The sequence below is a fragment of the Hyla sarda genome, chromosome 9 (assembly GCF_029499605.1).
Source record: "Hyla sarda isolate aHylSar1 chromosome 9, aHylSar1.hap1, whole genome shotgun sequence".
NCBI classification, from domain to species: domain Eukaryota; kingdom Metazoa; phylum Chordata; class Amphibia; order Anura; family Hylidae; genus Hyla; species Hyla sarda.
Genome location: NC_079197.1, coordinates 53,860,400 through 53,881,113, shown reverse-complemented (window position 1 = coordinate 53,881,113; position 20,714 = coordinate 53,860,400). Strand labels below are relative to the sequence as shown.

General features: G+C 42.9%; 1 protein-coding gene across 2 annotated transcripts in view; it reads left to right on the top strand.

Moving 5' to 3' along the window:
* Positions 1–518: 518 nt before the first annotated feature.
* Positions 519–20,714, top strand: part of LOC130291236 (G-protein coupled receptor 83-like) — a 98,919-nt gene continuing 78,723 nt past the window's right edge. Inside the window, exons 1-4 of one of the 2 annotated variants that reach the window (XM_056539794.1) lie at positions 519–690; positions 5,742–5,947; positions 11,323–11,444; positions 12,434–13,248. In XM_056539794.1, the coding sequence (XP_056395769.1) occupies positions 12,859–13,248 (390 nt within the window). In that variant the 5' untranslated portion in view covers positions 519–690; positions 5,742–5,947; positions 11,323–11,444; positions 12,434–12,858. The remainder of the gene's footprint in view (positions 691–5,741; positions 5,948–11,322; positions 11,445–12,433; positions 13,249–20,714) is intronic. The other variant, XM_056539795.1, reaches the window with a different exon arrangement.

Below are 20,714 nucleotides of genomic sequence, written 5' to 3'. Positions count from 1 at the left end.
AAGGGGGAGGGGGACGCAGGGGGTGGGGGAAGCAGTGGGACGCAGGGGGGAGGGGGACGCTGTGTGCGCAGTGGGCACACAGGCTTCCCTTCCCCCCTGCGCCGCCAGTCATAAGCACACAGGCCGGGGCAGGATATTTAAAAAAAAAAAATCGCAGCAAAATCCCGCGGTTGGGAATCACTGGACTAATGTAAGGTTTCCAAACATACACCATCCATTAGTACCTGTGACAGATGGTAAACTGAGGACTGAGAAATCTTGATTTTTTTTAAAGATTTAAAAAAATATGATTTTGAAAAATAAAAGCATAAGTGGTATTGTAATAACAGAGGAAGGTGGCAAGAAACATTTACAATTTATTTACATGTATCTTTTAATATACTGTACCAAGAGGAGGTGTTACAAAAAAGAGACTATTTGGATACATTTACAGATGTACATAATAGATGATGTCAATAGTAGGATGTTTTTTGTGTACATTCTTATGGATTTTAAAGTTCTAGGAAAATCTACAACTAGAACTCCTCCTACTGAAGTAGTGACTGGCTGCTACAGTCTGTGTGCTCCACATGTTTTCTGCTACTAGAGATAACTGGCAGGCAGCTTCTGACAGACCTAAAGCTTCCTTTTAGGACTTGTGAGATGAACAGCGAGCTATAAAAGCCCCTCTGCTGTGAGCTCACCATCCAGGTATGTTGTTTTACCATTTCTATATAGAACATTTAAATGATTATATCATTCTGCTATATCTGTTAATGACTTTGTCATTCGTACTGTACAGCGAATGACATGTTTATTGCCTTTTGGTGTGTTTTTGCATACATATACTGAACTGGATATGGTAGTATACCTCTTTCTTTGTTTTATGGTCAGTCAGTTTTGATTTTGCGATGTTTGTGCAATTATTATTATCCAAATTATAATTATTATGATTATTATTATTAATATTACTACTACTATTAAAATAAACCTTGCAAATTCAAACACATAATTGCAAATCATTTTGTTTGCTTTTAGCTGCATCATAAAAGTAGACAGTACAGAGAATAAACCCTTTGCCTGGCACCAAGAATCCGCAAACTAATCTCAATGGTCACAACTATTTTAAAGTAATGATTTGTTTATTTCAAAGGGGTATTCTGTTTTTTGAGACAGTGAATGAAATCCAGCTTTTTCCATCATTATAACTATTAGTATAAACACAAATTAATTACTCTAAAAACAGAAAATCTAACAAAACAAAACTACTTAATTATATGTTCATATGATGATTTAATACACCCCATGTTGTACAATGGCATGTATGTGCAGTCCGTTGATTGAATATTTTTGTGTGTGTATACATCTGTAATTTTATATGTGTATATGTATGTACAATATATTAATATGTGCTTATGCATATACAGTATGTGTATACTTTTGTGTACTGTATGTGTATGTACTACATGTGTGTACATTTTAAGTTTATCTGGTAATGAAATTTTGGTCTGAACCTGGTTAATTTGAACAGTTGCAGAAATGATATTAAGACATTTTCCAGCATAAAATTATCAACTGATGCCAGAAAGTTAAACAGATTTTAAAATTACTTCAATATAAAAATCTTAATCTTTACAGTACTAATCTTTACAGTCTAATCAGCTGCTGTGTGCTCCAGAGGAAGTTCTTTTCTTTTTGAATTTCTTTTTTCTGACCACAGTGCTCTCTGCTGACACCTCTGTCCATGTCAGGAACTGTCTAGAGCAGGACAGGTTTGCTATGGGGATTTGCTCCTGCTCTGGACAGTTCCTGACATAGACAGAGGTGTCAGCAGAGAGCACTGTGGTCAGACAGAAAACAAATTAAAAAAGAAAAGAATTTCCTGTGGAGCATACTAGAGATGAGCGAAGTTACAGTAATTTGATTCGTCACAAACTTCTCGGCTCTGCAGTTGTTGACTTTAGCCTCCACAAATTAGTTCAGCTTTCAGGTGCTCCGGTGGGCTGGAAAAGGTGGATACAGTCCGAGGAGAGAGTCTCCTAGCACTGCAGCTACATTTTCCAGCCCACCGGAACACCTGAAAGCTAAACTAATTTATGCAGGCTAATGTCAGCAACTGCCAACCCGAGAAGTTCGTGACGAATCGAATTACTGTAACTTCGCTCATCTCTAGAGCATACAGCAGTTGATAAGTACTGGAAGGATAAGTAATTTACAAATCTGTTTAACTTTCTGGCATCAGTTGATTTCCACCGGAGTACCCCTTTAACCACTTAAGGACTCAGAGCGTATCCTGAGCTTGCTCCCTTTCTATATAGTGGTACTAAACAAACTACCCTAGGGTAGTATGGGGCCATATATCGACCCAATAACTAAACCCCTATTGCTTACCCCTTAAAAAATAACTTTTATTAATTATTATTAAAAGATAATTCCCAACTACAAAATAAGATTAAAACTGACATCCAGGCGATCCAAATATAACAGTGAGTTCGTTATACAGGAGCAGTATCCTCTTAAGTAAATAGGTAGCCCTGCAGTGGCTGCCTATTGTAAGGATCACTCTGGTGTCGCTTAAAAGATCACACAATTGCCGCCTCTACATGTTTCGCTGCCTCCGTGGCTTTCTCAAGAGGCAATGGTGGCAATGGCAGCTGCCAAAATGGTGGAGGGGATATATATAACCCATCCCTCAGATGTCATCAAAATGAGCCCGGTCCTTCTCTCCAATGTGGTCCGTTATAACAAACATTAGCACTAAGGTTACCAATCAAGTGTCACTCGTAATTAACACAACCTGTGTGAGAAACACATTCACCAATACAGAGCCTAGGATACCTGCTAATACGTAGTCCAGTGGTCCCACGTCATCAGATAACGTCGGTATTTACTCCCGATGTCATCAAAGCGCGCGGCGCATGTCAAATGCCGACTGCGGGGGAAACTAAGATCTCCGCTGGTCTTGTGGAATCTACTGCGCTTGCGCTGATATCTGCGTAGATAATCTCAGCAGAGAAAATTCTGTCACCTGGTACTCTCTCTGAGCGAGCATATTGGTAAAAAGACAAGAAGCGCTCCATAGTGCATTAAAAGGGTAATATAACTAAGCCGATATTATCGGAAGCGCTTACCCAATAGGTTGTGCAAAGTCAGGTAAAACACTGTAAAAGGTATTCCACAATGCAGCCAGTCCCACCACCGCAACGGTGTAGCAAATGTAGCAAAAAACCTCCAGACTCCACAAGGACTTGAATCGGCGCAGAATGGATGAAGAACAAGAAGATCACTAGGCGACTTATTTGGAACAACATGTTTCGACGTCAGGATAGGCGTCTTTTTCAAGGCTGTGAACTTGAAAAAGACGCCTGTCCTGGCGTCGAAACTAGTTGTTCCAAATAAATCGCCTAGTGATCTTCTTGTTCCTCATCCATTCTGCACCGATTCAAGTCCTTGTGGAGTCTGGAGGTCTTTTGCTACATGAGCGAGCATATAGAGAATAGATAAATGTAACAACCTCAGCCTTAACCTTAACCATGATTATATAATGTAAAGAGCAATCAGCTGATTAAGGGTAACAGTATAAGACTGTGAAGGATAAATGGAAATAAAAAATTAACAATGTACCTCGAGGTTAATTAATTGGTGAGTGAAATATCTAGTCAGTTCCCAGCCAGGTGTGTGACATTATTATGATATTCAGATATTAAACATGATAAACAACACAATATAAAATAGCAACTGCTCATCAAAGTATAAGAACTAATACATAAGGAGAGAAGTTCAAGACAAGACTCAGATGAAAAATAAATCAAATAATAACCAAAAGGCTGCTGCCAACAGATTTATATACATGACTTGGGAAGGTTAATAGTATGTATCTTAAGAAATAAGAACTATACTTATAAAAAAGCTGCAAAAGAAAAGCCTTCATTCAGGCCCAAAGGTGATTGACTATGCAATCGCCAGATCCATCTCGCCTCTTCTTGTAATAGGCGAGTATCTATGTTTCCTTTTCGGGGTCCTAATTTTAATTGGCAAAGTCCAGCAAACTTAAGATCCTCCAATCTCCCATTATGGATTGCGAGCACATGTCTCGCCAAAGGAGTGTCCTTACCTGTTCTGATATTACTTAAATGTTGTGAAATCCTTCTCCTTGAAGAGAAACATGTAGAGGCGGCAATTGTGTGATCTTTTAAGTGACACCAGAGTGATCCTTACAATAGACAGCCACTGCAGGGCTACCTAGTTACTTAAGAGGATACTGCTCCTGTATAACGAACTCACTGTTATATTTGGATCACCTGGATGTCAGTTTTAATCTTATTTTGTTTTTGGGAATTATCTTTTAATAATAACTTTTATTATTTATTTTTTAAGGGGTAAGCAATAGGGGTTTACACCCCGGACTCCGGCCTTGGGGTTTAGTTATTGAGTCTTTCTATATAGTGGCTCATGCCTGGCCTCTAACAATGTCCGGGACCCGTGGCTATTAGCGCGCAGCACTGATCGGGGTGCAGCGCACTATTAACCCTTTAGACGCGGTGTTCAAAGTTGATCACTACGTCTAAAGTGAAGGTAAAGTTCTGCCGGTTAGCTCAGTGGGCAGTGCGGGACCGCCGTGGCGAAATTGTGTAATCCTGAACAGCTGGCAGACACAAGGAGGGTCCTCACCTGCCTCCTGCAATGCCGATCACCGAATGACTGCTCAGTGCCTGAGATCCAGGCATGAGCAGTCAAGAGGCAGATTCATCGATCAATGTTATCCTATGATATAACAAAGGTCGATGTAAAAGATCAGTGTGTGCAGTGTTATAGCCCCCTATGGGAGCTATAACACTGCAAAATAAAAAGTGGAAAAAAAGTTAATAAAGGTCATTTAACCCCTTCCCTAATAAAAGTTTTAATCACCTCCCTTTTCCCATAAAAAAAAAAAACTGTGTAAATATAAATAAACAGCATGCGAAAATGTCCGAATTATAAAAATATATTGTTAATTAAACCGCATGGTCAATGTACGCGTAAAAAAAATTCCAAAGTCCAATATAGCGTTTGGTCACTTTTTATATCATGAAAACATTAATAAAAATCTATCAAAAAGTCTGATCAATACAAAAATGGTACCTCTAAAAACTTCAGATCACAGCGCAAAAAGTTAGCCCCATACCGGTCCGTACGTGGAAAAATATAAAAAAGTTATAGGGGTCAGAAGATGACAATTTTAAACATATAACTTTCCGTGCATGTAGTTAGGATTTTTTACAGAAGTGCGACAAAATCAAACCTATATAAGTAGGGTATCATTTTAATCGTATGGACCTACAGAATAAAGAGAAGGTGTCATTTTTACCGAAAAATATACTGCATAGAAACGGAAGCCCCCAAAATTTACAAAAGGCGTTTTTTCTTCAATTTTGACGAACAATGATATATTTTTATACATTTTGCCGTAGATTTTTCGGTAAAATGACTGATGTCATTACAAAGTAGAATTTGTGGTGCAAAAAATAAGCCATCATATGGATTTTTAGGCGCAAAATTTAAAGAACTATGATATTTTAAAGGTAAGGAGGAAAAAAATGAAAGTGCAAAAATGGAAAAACCTTGAGTCCATAAGGGGTTAAACACATAGTTAAGAATATACATAGTTAAGAAAATGAACACCTTCTCATCTGGGATTCCCACTTTTGCCATTGAAAAAGGGGGTTCTCCCCAAAAGGCGTCTGCCTATTAGCTATGACAAGGATTGATTCTCATTTATCAAGTGCTGGAGTCCCCTGCTAAGTGGACCACCATTCACTGAGTAACTGCCACAGCACGAGGAAGCGGCCGCAGTGAGTGATCTGCATATCCCTGCTGCTATCAACTCATCCATCCAGAGCCGGACGCAGCTCCGAGCAACCTACCACCATAGACCTACTTGCCAGGATATCTACAACAAAGACGGAACAAACACCTAAGAAGACTGCAGGTATTTCTACCATGCCGGGTGCGCTGTGAGCACCAGCACCTGTGCTAATCTGTACAACGCTATACTTCATCATATTCATTCCTTACACATTAGACTGCTACAAACTACAATTGTATTTACAACGCTGCTACTATTTTTACTCTATTTTTATAATACATCATTTTACAAGTGATTCTAACTTTTTCCTTGTCAAAGACTGGTACCATCATTTTAAAACCATTTTTAATGTTGCATTATGCTATATTGCTTTAAACCTATATATATATATATATATATATATATATATATATATATATATATATATATATATATATATCTGTAGCAAGGGCCCTGCTCAGAGACTGGATTTTATTACCGACTATATTGCCAAAATATTTGTATAAAGCACATTGGGGGATATTTATCAAAGGTTTTAGACTGGTTTTTCCTGTCTACATTTGTCGCACAGACTTTTGCTTTAAAGGATTTTTAGATCATGATGCATTCTACTCTATTTTAGACCGAAAAATGCATTGGTGCTGAATTTATCACAAGCAACTTTTCAGCGACAAGTCGCATCGGCTTAAAGTACGCTGAAATGTCAGACCATGCTGAAACAGTTTTAAATAATATCTAAACCATAGATCCCGAAGTCTGTGCACAGAATTTATCAAGAGCCGTGTGCCTTTTGATAAATTAGGCACACAATAGACCGGCCTAACGCTCTGTAATTTGGTCTATATTGATGCTGGACATAGACAACTTTGATAAATCTCCCCCATTATATTTAGATACCAGACACATCTCCCATCTCATTTTTCCCACAGACACACACTAGCACAAAATACTAACTGTGACTAGAGGTCTAAATTTCTCAATTTTATTACTAGTTTCTTTTGGCACTACGGTTAAGTGTATCTCAGCACCTCGGCCCAGTTAAACTATACATTTATAATATGCAGCTCCCCGACATAAAAAAAAAAATAACATATTTGTAGTGGATTTGACCTGAGGAAAACCCTGCAGATCAGAGAGTATGTATAAATAAAGCAAAATGTAGGGAAAAGTGCAAAATGTAGGGAAACATTAGTAAATACTGTGGAAAAAAGATTTTAGGGAATTAAAACCCACAAACAAAACTACACAACACACTTAGTAAACTTCACACTCTTCAACACTTCACAAAACAATATTATGGTTCCACATCTTATTTTTCAGTTCTGAAAGTGTTTCATGTAGCAATAATACAATTTACATTACAAACAATATTTAAAAATTGAATTGCTCCTAATTGAAAAGCTGGATGCGGTTGTCGCATATCTCTCTGGAGTGGAATTAATCTTCTTTCATTAATCCATCAGAACAGTACACCATGTACATGTAGCAAAATGTGGAAATGAACAATTACAACGATGACAAAGGATAAAGTTGTGAGATCCCAGAACCCTCAATCCCCTGTTGGATTAGGTTTTAGAACGAGTTGTTCTCTTATTTGATAATTTCCTTCTTTAGATCTGACATACCGTATCTTTCTCATTCACTGAATGTACTGGATTTGTCCTTAACAGCAAATTAGAGAAAGCCCAATATTGTGATTAAGAGATACTGAGGTACTTCTAGACTGGGACGGGTGTCAGGGCGACAAAATCACAACTCTTCGTAGTTTCACATGCTATACAGTGATCAAACCATTTGCCTAAACTTGCATTTTTGTGCATGTATGGTCTGCCAGTACTTTTTAGCAGTCTATACAAATGTTCTGTAGCACACATACTGATATAAGTATGAGAGTTGCTTAGAAGATAGCGTATGTACTATAATTTGTATATTGCTCCATGTTTCTGTATATTAAAGGGGTACTCAACTGACTTCAGAAAGTTAGACAGAATTTTAAATTACTGCTATATAAAATTCTTAATCCTTCCAGTACTTAATCCTTCAGATGATGTTTACTACAAAGGAAGTTGAGTTGTCTTTTCTGTCTGACCACAGTGCTCTCTGCTTACACCTCTGTCCATGTCAGGAACTCTCCAGAGCAGATCCCCATAGCAAACCTCTCCAGCTTTGGACAGTTCCTGACATGGACAGCAGAGGTGTCAACAGAGAGCACTGTGGTCAGACAGAAAATAAATTCAAAAAGAAAAGAACTTCCTTTGGAGCATTCAGCAGCTGATAAGTACTGGAATGATTAAGATTTTTTGATAGAAGTAATTTACAAATCTGCTTAATTTTCTGGTTCCCCTTTAAGGACTAAGTTAATATCACCTAATAATAATGTACCATAATTTTAGATGTAGTAAACTTGACACTGAAGACATGCATGTTCCCACAAAAATGCTCTATATTGGGTAAAATGTCCAATTAACATTTGCTACATCTGTATACCAATGTGTAATGGCAAAAGCATACCTTGGACACACATTTGTCATATAGGAACTTATGGATACTGTAAAGTATGGTTTATATTTGGTGAGACTGTCCATTTTTAAGGTAGTCTGAAAAAAATAGGCAATTCTGGTGATTTGCAACAAATCTCCCGAATTTTAACTAAGAATCATAAAGAGAGCTATTAACAGGCATAGATTTGCACCAAAAATATTAAATCTCCATCTGTTCCACATGGTAAGTATTTACGTACCCTTCACTAGTGATGAGCGGCATTGCCCATATTCGAACTCGCGATATTTTGCGAATATATAGATGAATATTTGTCCTATATTCGTGAATTTCGTGTATTAATTATATTCGCATATGTGAATATTCGCATATGTGACTATTTGCTTATTTGAGGAAGAAAACAGTGAAGGGGTGGGCAAATTTACTATTGGTTGCTAGGGATGTTGTTGACAACCTCTGACAAGTGTATTTGCATCATTCAAATTGGCCCACAAGTGAAAAGAAGGAATATGCAAATATTCACATATGCGAATATGCACATAAACGAATATTCACATATGCGAGTATACGGGTATGTGAATATTCACGCATGCGAATATTCACATATGCGCATATACAGGAAAAAAAACAAATATTCGCAATTTTGAATATATAGTAGGGATGTCCCGATACCGATACTGGTATCGGGGCCGATACTAGCCATTTGCATAGTATCGGGGACTCGTTTAATGTCCCCGATACCATGCCCGATACCTGGTGCCGCTCTGCTGCCCCGTTCTCCCGTCCTCCGGTCCGCATCATAGTGTTCCAAGGAGGAGCATGTGACACACACGTCACTCCGCCTCCTCCCCTGCGCTCGGCGTAACGCAACGCAGGAAGCAGAGTGCCGTGTATGTCACATGCTCCTCCATAGGACGACACGATGCAGACCGGAGGACAGGAGAACGGGGCAGCAGAGCGGTGAGCTGCCTGCAAGGAGGGGGCTGCTATTAATGTCTAAGCGGGGGGGCTGCTCTCTACAGGGGGGATTTCTACTAATGACTGCCGGGGGGCTGCTGCTAATGTCTGCAAGGTGATACTACCTAATATTAAAGACAATCTTACAGCAGAGTCACCTAGGTAGATCGTGCAGGTGACCCGGTTTCTACCGCTGCTCACCATGTGATCATCAGTCTTACCGCTAATGCAAATTCCCTGTTCTGTCCAATGGAGAAGAGAGAAATCTTGGCTCATACTACAGCAGCCGCCTCCATTGTACACAACAAGGACACACATATCATACGGTAAACAGCGCCAGAAACCGGGTCACCCTGGTGTCAGATTCCCTTTAAAATAAAAGAACTCGTACTTGGTATCGGCGAGTATTAGAATTAGAGTATCGGTACCCGTACTCGGTTTTTAAAAAAATGGTATCGGGACATCCCTAATATATAGCAAATACATTCGCAATATTCGTGAATTTGCGATATTCGCAATAGAAATTCGAAGTGCGAATATTCCCGCCCAACACTACCCTTCACCACACCCAGGTGATATACCGACCTTGTTGGTAGTTGCACTGGGATGTGCAGCACTGGAAAAAGGCAGAGGTAGTTGCAGTTTCTGGCTACTGCACTCTTGCCGGTATCGGACCCCAATGATGGTGACCGATGAGGAATAGCGGATGGAGTATTGCGGTAAAAAAAAAACAGTTTGAGGCGCGGCACAGATTTTGGTCGGGAAAGACTCAAGCAGCACAGGACAATGAAAATGTTATTGGTGTACAACGTGTTTTGGCATACACTAATGCCTTCCTCAGGTCCACTTAAAGATGTAAAATACATATATACAGATATAGAAAATATTCTCGTTGTAGGAGTAAAAAAGGCAGAATTTTGTTGTTAATAAACTGTGTTGCCATGGGACTGATTGGCTTAAAAAGAAGAAAGTAAAGTAAAATCTTGACTATTAAATAATAAGATACTGGATAGAGAAATAGTGCGTGTAGGTCAAGCACAAGTGGAAATAAAATCCAGATGGAGTTTAAAAACAATGTGTAGCCAAATTTAGTCATATGCTAAAAAGGTACAGAAGACATATACCAATATTTATTGTATATAAGAGGCTGTATGTGATGGGATAGTATGATATGAAGATGACTGACAGAAATAAATGTGGAACTGGATATGAGAGTTGCTGGGAGAATAAATCATATATTGTGGTGGTGTGTGAGTAGGATTAAGGTGAAAACTCTATATGGAAACTTGAGGAATATGTGGTTTGAGGGAGGTTTATAGAAGGGAGATGGAAAAAATGGAGAGGGGATATGATGTGGATTGCGGCCTATTCTGGGGGAAGCAAGGGTTGGGATGCACATATGTTATAGTATATGGTATATGGGGTTGGAAGTACTGGGAGGACAAGGGGCTGGGATACACATAAGGTGTAAGGTATGTGGGATGCACATGTGGTATATGGGGTAAAGCTGTGCTGGGGGGACTGGTGTGTGTGTGTGTGTGTATATATATATATATATATATATATATATATATATATATATGGGGTTGTTAGGTAGGAACCAAGAGGTTGAATGTGTATACGGTATATTGGGTGGTTATATGCTGGGGAACCTAGAGGATATGATACATATAATGAATCGGATGAAAGTAGATGGTGTAAAAGATAAAAGGCGCTATTGGGGGTGGGGTATATATGTGTTGGATAGGATGTCGGTTATGGGTATTGAAGTTCTATATTTTTATTATTATTCGAAGTGGATGCTAAATGTGGTATGTGTAATTGTTATGAAATGGAGGAACCAGGGGGTGAAATACACATGATGGATTGGGTTAAAGTTCTATCCATTCATTCAGTCCATTGGGTAGGAGACATTTTAAATATCCAGAAGGCTTCCCTTCTGTTCAGAGTGGCCACTTTGTTTGGGTTTCCAGTGCAATCTGTTTGATTAGCAAAATTCCTTTCTGTGAGAACTCTCTGTTGTTTTTTCTTTTTTTGTCTAGATGTGGGAGACGCTGTATTTCTGGTATCTGATGGTACAATTGTGGCGGTGATCGTTGAGGTGTTTCGGCAGGGGTTGGATGGTTCTTCCAATATACTGGAGTCCGCAGCTGCATTCTATTAGGTATATCATGTGTTGAACTACAGTTGAGGTGGGCTTTGATTGCGTAGGATTTGGAAGTAGTTTTAGAAGTAAAAGTGTCTTTATTATGGCCAATGTTGCCGCAGCATAGACATTCTCTATGGCCCCATTTGAATGAGGGATAAAATTAACCATCAGTGTTTGTAAAGTTATGAAAGTGCCAGGCTTTGTTTATTTGTTAGCAGCTTAAGTGGTGGTGAGCTACAGAAGCATGCCTACTCCCTCCTCAACTGTGCCCAATCAATGATTTTCAGGCAGGGGGCATGCTAGTGCAGCACAGCACCACAAGTTTAACAGATTTCCCTGTATTAGGGTGCGTTCACACTGAATTCAGCGAGCTGAGATTCCGTCTGGTGGCTGCAGCCGAAAATACTTCGGCACTAGGGCCGCGGGCACTGAGCCGTCACCATTGAGGGCTATGCAGTGCTCGTGAACTCCTCACAAAGAATGTACATATTCTTTCATTGCTCTGAACAATTTCAGCGACGGAATTGTCCACCGCTGAAATTCCGCAGTATGAACGGGTCTCGCGGAGACCCATTCAAACTAATGTTAAGTACACACCGTGAAATCCGGCTTGTGGAATTCCGCCTGAGGAATTCCGTGGAAATTCCGTAGTGTGAATGTACCTTTAGTCAAAGCAGGGTGGAATGTGGAGGTAGGAGGCATCCTGCTTCAGCTCAGCACCCCCAGTGTGACACTGTAGCTGCTAACTGAAAAGGGATTTTACAACTTTAAAACGATCGGCAAAACTAAAGGTATGGCAAATTTTATCCTCCAAGCACCTATCTGCTTGGATCTGCAGCTCTATACCTGGTACAAAGCTGAAAGAATCCATTTAACAAGGAATAACATTATACAACATGCAGAGAAATGTATTTTATATATATAAAAAAAATCTACTTTAAATGTACATATTCTCCAAGATAGCCAATTCAGTTTGTGATCACTTTTTTTTTTCTTTTAATAAGATAATGACTCCAAGCAAGTGGAGGCTTCAGTCACAACAAGAACATCACCCAGACAAGCAGTAAACATTGTAAATACACAAGCCAAGTATCCTCTCAGAGCAACGTACAATGATTGGGAATTAATCCAGAATAAAGTACGACTCGGGACAGTCTGACATATGCACGTTGTGGGTGCACATATAATTCAGGTGGCATATGCAGCAGCTGGCTAAAGCTTATGTTAAATTACACCATCTGGTTTGTATGGTTACAGAAATAATATTTCTATTTCACAAGTCACATTGATCAAATCTAACATTTACAATGGATTTTCTTGGATAAATACTTCATTAGATTTGAATGTGAACCAGAAGCTATATTTTTGGCCAACTAATTCTGCTGAGTAAATATTTTTGAACTTGTAACTGGATTTACCTTGAAGAACTATGATTCACCTCTTACATAAGCCTTTCCAACAAATTCCAGGGTCCCATGGTACTTTTGAAGAACACAATATTAATTCCTCCTTTGGTGCTATGTTTACCAAACTTCAAACTATGAACAGGTCAACATTCAATTGGACAGCCGGGAACATTGATGAATGGAAAAGGTTTGCAGAGTTAGCGAAATATGAGGCTGATTCCCAGAAGCCTATCGTACAAGCTCTACTGATTGTAGCCTATTCTGTTATCATCGTTGTGTCCCTTTTTGGTAACATGTTGGTTTGCCATGTGGTAATGAAGAACAAAAGAATGCACTCTGCCACCAGCTTGTTCATTGTCAATTTGGCTGTTTCAGATATCCTGATCACCCTGCTCAATACCCCTTTCACTCTGGTGAGCAATTCTCTCTGGGTATTGGTTTGCAGTGTATAGATATGTCAGTGAAAATGAATGATAGAGTTGAAAACAATGAAGTTATACTGCACACAAATAATCTAGCTCTAACATTTGAACTCTGAGCATCCCCCCCCCCAATAAAAGTTGATAGAGTATACCATTACAAAGACAAAATCTAAAATTTATACAGGCAGCTAATATTTTATTAGGTACACATTTATAGTAGTGGGTAGGACTGCCTTTGGCCTCCTAAAAGCCTGATTTTATTATGCCATGGATTCAGAGTGGAGCTATAAATATTTTGTAAACATCTCAATCTCGATTCACACGCAGTATTCATGTGGTGTTTTCACTTATTGTCACGATGCCGGCTGGCAGGAGGTGGATCCTCTGTGCCAGAGAGGGATTGGCGTGGACCGTGCTAGTGGACCGGTTCTAAGTCACTACTGGTTTTCACCAGAGCCCGCCGCAAAGCGGGATGGTCTTGCTGCGGCGGTAGTGACCAGGTCGTATCCACTAGCAACGGCTCAACCTCTCTGGCTGCTGAAGATAGGCGCGGTACAAGGGAGTAGACAGAAGCAAGGTCGGACGTAGCAGAAGGTCGGGGCAGGCAGCAAGGATCGTAGTCAGGGGCAACGGCAGGAGGTCTGGAACACAGGCTAGGAACACACAAGGAAACGCTTTCACTGGCACAATGGCAACAAGATCCGGCGAGGGAGTGAAGGGGAAGTGAGGTATAAATAGGGAGTGCACAGGTGAACACACTAATTGGAACCACTGCGCCAATCAGCGGCGCAGTGGCCCTTTAAATCGCAGAGACCCGGCGCGCGCGCGCCCTAGGGAGCGGGGCCGCGCGCGCCGGGACAGGACAGATGGAGAGCGAGTCAGGTACGGGAGCCGGGACGCGCATCGCGAGCGGGCGCCACCCGCATCGCGAATCGCATCCTGGCTGGAGACGGTATCGCAGCGCACCGGGTCAGTGGAGCTGCCCGGAGCGCTGCGGTAGCGAGAGTGAAGCGAGCGCTCCGGGGAGGAGCGGGGACCCGGAGCGCTCGGCGTAACAGTACCCCCCCCTTGGGTCTCCCCCTCTTCTTAGAGCCTGAGAACCTGAGGAGCAGACTTTTGTCTAGGATATTGTCCTCAGGTTCCCAGGATCTCTCTTCAGGACCACAACCCTCCCAATCGACCAGGAAAAAGGTTTTCCCTCTGACCTTCTTGGAGGCCAGTATTTCTTTAACGGAGAAGATGTCCGAGGAGCCGGAAACAGGAGTGGGAGAAACAAACTTAGGAGAGAAACGGTTGATGATAAGTGGTTTAAGAAGAGAAACGTGAAAGGCATTAGGAATTCGAAGAGAAGGAGGAAGAAGAAGTTTGTAAGAGACAGGATTAATCTGGCACAAGATTTTGAAAGGACCAAGATAGCGTGGTCCCAATTTGTAGCTAGGGACACGGAAGCGGACATATTTAGCGGAGAGCCATACCTTGTCTCCAGGAGAAAAAATGGGGGGAGCTCTTCTTTTTCTATCAGCAAACTTCTTCATGCGTGATGAGGCCTGTAAAAGAGAATTTTGGGTCTCTTTCCATATGGTGGAAAGATCACGAGATATTTCATCCACAGCGGGCAAACCAGAGGGCAAGGGAGTAGGGAGGGGGGGAAGAGGGTGACGGCCGTACACCACAAAAAATGAGGATTTGGAGGAGGATTCAGAGATTCTGAAGTTATACGAAAATTCGGCCCATGGTAGAAGATCTGCCCAGTCATCCTGGCGGGAGGAAACAAAATGGCGTAAATAATCACCCAGGACCTGGTTAATTCTTTCTACTTGCCCATTGGATTGAGGATGATATGCAGAGGAAAAGTTTAATTTAATCTTGAGTTGTTTACAGAGAGCCCTCCAGAATTTTGACACGAACTGGACGCCTCTATCCGAGACGATCTGCGTGGGCAACCCGTGAAGACGAAAAATGTGTACAAAAAATTGTTTTGCCAACTGAGGCGCTGAAGGAAGACCAGGAAGAGGGATGAAATGTGCCATCTTGGAGAATCGATCAACGACCACCCAAACAACAGTGTTGCCACGGGATGGGGGTAAGTCCGTAATAAAGTCCATACCAATCAGAGACCAAGGCTGTTCGGGGACAGGCAGAGGATGAAGAAGACCAGCGGGCTTCTGGCGAGGAGTCTTATCCCGGGCACAAACAGTGCAGGCTCGTACAAAATCCACAACATCCGTCTCCAGAGTCGGCCACCAATAGAAACGAGAGATGAGTTGCACGGATTTCTTGATACCCGCATGACCTGCGAGATGGGAGGAGTGACCCCATTTGAGGATTCCGAGGCGTTGGCGTGGAGAAACGAAGGTCTTCCCTGGAGGAGTTTGCCTGATGGAGGCTGGAGAAGTGGAGATCAGGCAGTCAGGGGGGATGATGTGTTGCGGAGAGAGCTCTACTTCCGAGGCATCCGAGGAACGAGAGAGAGCATCGGCCCTAATGTTCTTATCGGCAGGCCGAAAGTGAATTTCAAAATTAAATCGGGCAAAGAACAGAGACCACCTGGCCTGGCGAGGATTCAGCCGTTGGGCAGACTGGAGATAGGAGAGGTTCTTGTGATCGGTGTAAATAATAACTGGAAATCTTGATCCCTCCAACAGATGCCTCCATTCCTCAAGTGCTAATTTAATGGCTAGAAGCTCTCGGTCCCCGATGGAGTAGTTCCTCTCAGCTGGAGAGAAGGTCCTAGAAAAAAAACCACAAGTAACAGCATGCCCGGAAGAATTTTTCTGTAGAAGGACCGCTCCAGCTCCTACAGAGGAGGCATCAACCTCCAATAGGAAGGGTTTAGATGGGTCAGGTCTGGAGAGCACGGGAGCCGAAGAAAAGGCAGACTTGAGCTGTTTAAAGGCGTCTTCCGCTTGAGGAGGCCATGACTTAGGATTGGCATTCTTTTTGGTTAAAGCCACGATAGGAGCCACAATGGTGGAAAAATGTGGAATGAATTGTCTGTAATAATTGGCGAACCCCAAAAAACGTTGGATAGCACGAAGTCCGGAGGGGCGTGGCCAATCTAAGATGGCAGAGAGTTTGTCTGGATCCATTTGTAGTCCCTGGCCAGAGACCAAGTATCCTAGGAAAGGAAGAGATTGACATTCAAACAGACATTTCTCCATTTTGGCATACAGTTAATTGTCACGAAGTCTCTGAAGAACCATGCGGACATGCTGGCGGTGTTCTTCTAGGTTGGCAGAAAAAATCAGGATATCGTCCAGATATACAACAACACAGGAATATAAGAGATCACGAAAATTTCATTAACAAAGTCTTGGAAGACGGCAGGGGCGTTGCACAGGCCAAAGGGCATGACCAGATACTCAAAGTGTCCATCTCTGGTGTTAAATGCTGTTTTCCATTCATCCCCCTCTCTGATGCGAATGAGATTATAGGCACCTCTTAAGTCCAGTTTGGTAAAGATGTGGGCACCTTGGAGGCGATCAAAGAGTTCAGAGATGAGAGGTAGGGGGTAGCGGTTTTTTACAGTGATTTTATTAAGACCGCGGTAGTCAATGCAAGGACGTAGAGAGCCATCTTTTTTGGACACAAAGAAAAATCCGGCTCCGGCAGGAGAGGAAGATTTGCGGATAAAGCCCTTCTTTAAATTTTCCTGGATATACTCAGACATAGCAAGAGTCTCTGGGACAGAGAGAGGATAAATTCTGCCCCGGGGTGGAGTAGTACCCGGGAGGAGGTCAATGGGACAGTCATAAGGCCTGTGAGGAGGTAAAGTCTCAGCTTGTTTTTTGCAAAAAACATCCGCAAAGTCCATATAGGCCTTAGGGAGACCGGTTACAGGAGGCACCACAGGGTCACGGCAGGGAGTACTGGGAACCGGTTTAAGACAGTCCTTGGAACAAGAGGGACCCCAACTCTTGATCTCCCCAGTGGACCAATCCAGGGTAGGGGAGTGGTGTTGAAGCCAGGGTAGTCCAAGGAGAATTTCGGAAGTGCAATTGGGGAGGACCAAAAACTCAATTTTTTCATGGTGAGATCCGATGCACATTAGGAGGGGCTCCGTGCGGAAACGTATGGTACAGTCCAATCTTTCATTGTTAACACAATTGATGTAGAGAGGTCTGGCGAGACTGGTCAGCGGGATGCTGAACCTGTTGGTGAGAGAGGCCAAAATAAAATTTCCTGCAGATCCGGAATCCAAGAAGGCCATAGTAGAGAAGGAGAAGGTAGAGGCGGATACCCGCACAGGCACAGTAAGACGTGGAGAAGCAGAGTTGACATCAAGGGCTGTCTCACCTTTGTGCGGGGTCAGCGTACGTCTTTCCAGGCGGGGAGGACGGATAGGACAATCCTTCAGGAAGTGTTCGGTACCGGCACAGTACAGGCAGAGATTCTCCATGCGGCGTCGTGTCCTCTCTTGAGGTGTCAGGCGAGACCGGTCAACCTGCATAGCCTCCACGGCGGGAGGCACAGGAACGGATTGCAGGGGACCAGAGGAGAGAGGAGCCGGGGAGAAAAAACGCCTTGTGCGAACAAAGTCCATATCCTGGCGGAGCTCCTGACGCCTTTCGGAAAAACGCATGTCAATGCGAGTGGCTAGATGAATGAGTTCATGTAGGTTAGCAGGGATTTCTCGTGCGGCCAGAACATCTTTAATGTTGCTGGATAGGCCTTTTTTAAAGGTCACGCAGAGGGCCTCATTATTCCAGGATAGTTCTGAAGCAAGAGTACGGAATTGTACGGCGTACTCGCCAACGGAAGAATTACCCTGGACCAGGTTCAACAGGGCAGTCTCAGCAGAAGAGGCTCGGGCAGGTTCCTCAAAGACACTTCGAATTTCCGAGAAGAAGGAGTGTACAGAGGCAGTGACGGGGTCATTGCGGTCCCAGAGCGGTGTAGCCCATGACAGAGCTTTTCCAGACAGAAGGCTGACTACGAAAGCCACCTTAGACCTTTCAGTGGGAAACTGGTCCGACATCATCTCCAAGTGCAGGGAACATTGAGAAAGGAAGCCACGGCAAAATTTAGAGTCCCCATCAAATTTATCCGGCAAGGATAGTCGTAGGCCTGAAGCGGCCACTCGCTGCGGAGGAGGTGCAGGAGCTGGCAGAGGAGATGATTGCTGAAGCTGTGGTAGTAGCTGCTGTAGCATCACGGTCAGTTGAGACAGCTGGTGGCCTTGTTGCGCTATCTGTTGTGACTGCTGGGCGACCACCGTGGTGAGGTCGGCGACAACTGGCAGAGGAACTTCAGCGGGATCCATGGCCGGATCTACTGTCACGATGCCGGCTGGCAGGAGGTGGATCCTCTGTGCCAGAGAGGGATTGGCGTGGACCGTGCTAGTGGACCGGTTCTAATTCACTACTGGTTTTCACCAGAGCCCGCCGCAAAGCGGGATGGTCTTGCTGCGGCGGTAGTGACCAGGTCGTATCCACTAGCAACGGCTCAACCTCTCTGGCTGCTGAAGATAGGCGCGGTACAAGGGAGTAGACAGAAGCAAGGTCGGACGTAGCAGAAGGTCGGGGCAGGCAGCAAGGATCGTAGTCAGGGGCAACGGCAGGAGGTCTGGAACACAGGCTAGGAACACACAAGGAAACGCTTTCACTGGCACAATGGCAACAAGATCCGGCGAGGGAGTGAAGGGGAAGTGAGGTATAAATAGGGAGTGCACAGGTGAACACACTAATTGGAACCACTGCGCCTTTAAATCGCAGAGACCCGGCGCGCGCGCGCCCTAGGGAGCGGGGCCGCGCGCGCCGGGACAGGACAGACGGAGAGCGAGTCAGGTACGGGAGCCGGGACGCGCATCGCGAGCGGGCGCCACCCGCATCGCGAATCGCATCCCGGCTGGAGACGGTATCGCAGCGCACCGGGTCAGTGGAGCTGCCCGGAGCGCTGCGGTAGCGAGAGTGAAGCGAGCGCTCCGGGGAGGAGCGGGGACCCGGAGCGCTCGGCGTAACACTTATGCCTTTGTGACCATCTTAGAAATGCATTTTATTTGTATTTGTTTTGTACTTATGATGGTGCAATAATCATTTCCATATTAAGTCTTTATTGAAAAATTTACTTATTTTCTTTTTTACAGCCTCCACAGCTTTTTGTTCTGCTATGACTCTACACTTGTATGCAGCCCATATAATTCTCCGTTGTAGACTACCTTGTGTCTGGTTTGCTCTCCTTCTACATCCTGTGTGAGCTGTACTTTAAGGAATCTCTCTTTCAATCTGAGTTAGTGTGTGTAACGCCTCCCTGCTGGTAGCTCTTACACTGAGGGAGCAGAAACTCCATCTGATAGCCTATAAATTAAGTCAACCAATCAATCAATCATAGCATATTGGGTATAACATGGTTGTCTGCATTCTGCCATTGTTACAGCCAATTGAAGGGCATGTATGTCTGAAACATTGTAAATTGTTGACATTTTTGCACCACAGCATGGAATATAAACTTTCACTTATTCTTTAATCAACATCATCATCATCATCATCATCATCAAAATCAATTGTGATAAAAAAAATTGTTGAGAAAAAATATGGTCCAATTTTGTCAAATGGGTGTCCAATAGCTCAAAATGTAGATTTCTTATTCACCATTCAGTGGTAACATCGCTTTTTCTACAAACATCATTAACTGGAATTTGTCAGCAGCATCACTCACACTAACCTTCTGATAGAGCCAGTTAGTGCAGACGATGCTGATCAAAATGATGGTTACCTTATTTTCTTAGGTGCCACAATTACGGATATATAAGAAAAATCCAAATATATAAATGAGGCTTTTGGTGCTTTCAGGGCCTTCAATAGCCCCAAAGTGCACTGGTTCTTCTTCCCAGCAGGTCTCTTGCTCATACCCACTAATAAATATAATGACTAGTCATTTGTTCGCTCTTCTTCACATAGCTGCTGAGATTCCATGTGATCTAAGATGTGCAGGATCTCCACACATAGCAGCTGGATGCAGAAGAGGCAAAGTATGAACATTCCTTAGGGGCATAAGTAAAGGGCCAGCCATGAAGAAGAACCATTTCCATTTTAACATTTTTAACGATATCTTGGGACTGGTGCTACCTTGGAAGAAAGCGGGCAATAGCAGCAGGTTGGTGTGGTTGATGCTGCTGACAGATTGGGCCTCATTTACTAAGCTGAAACCGACCAGTATTTGTAGGGTTATTTTGGTGCAGAGTGTCTGAGACATATCTGCGCCAGTCTGTGCCAGTGTGCGCCAGGAAAATCTGACAAACCCGACATTGCATTGGGAAAAGCCAAAAATGGGAATGGTCTGTCCAAAAGGGGGCGTAGTGTCACAACCCGACCTATGTACTATTGAATTCACAGAGAATCCTCTGGATAAATGGCTGGAAATTTCCACCTAGACAAAGCTGGTCAGAAAATTTTCCCGACTTGTAAATCTGTGATCCCCATAGTAAATAAGGTGGAATCCTGAAAGTCTGAAACAAG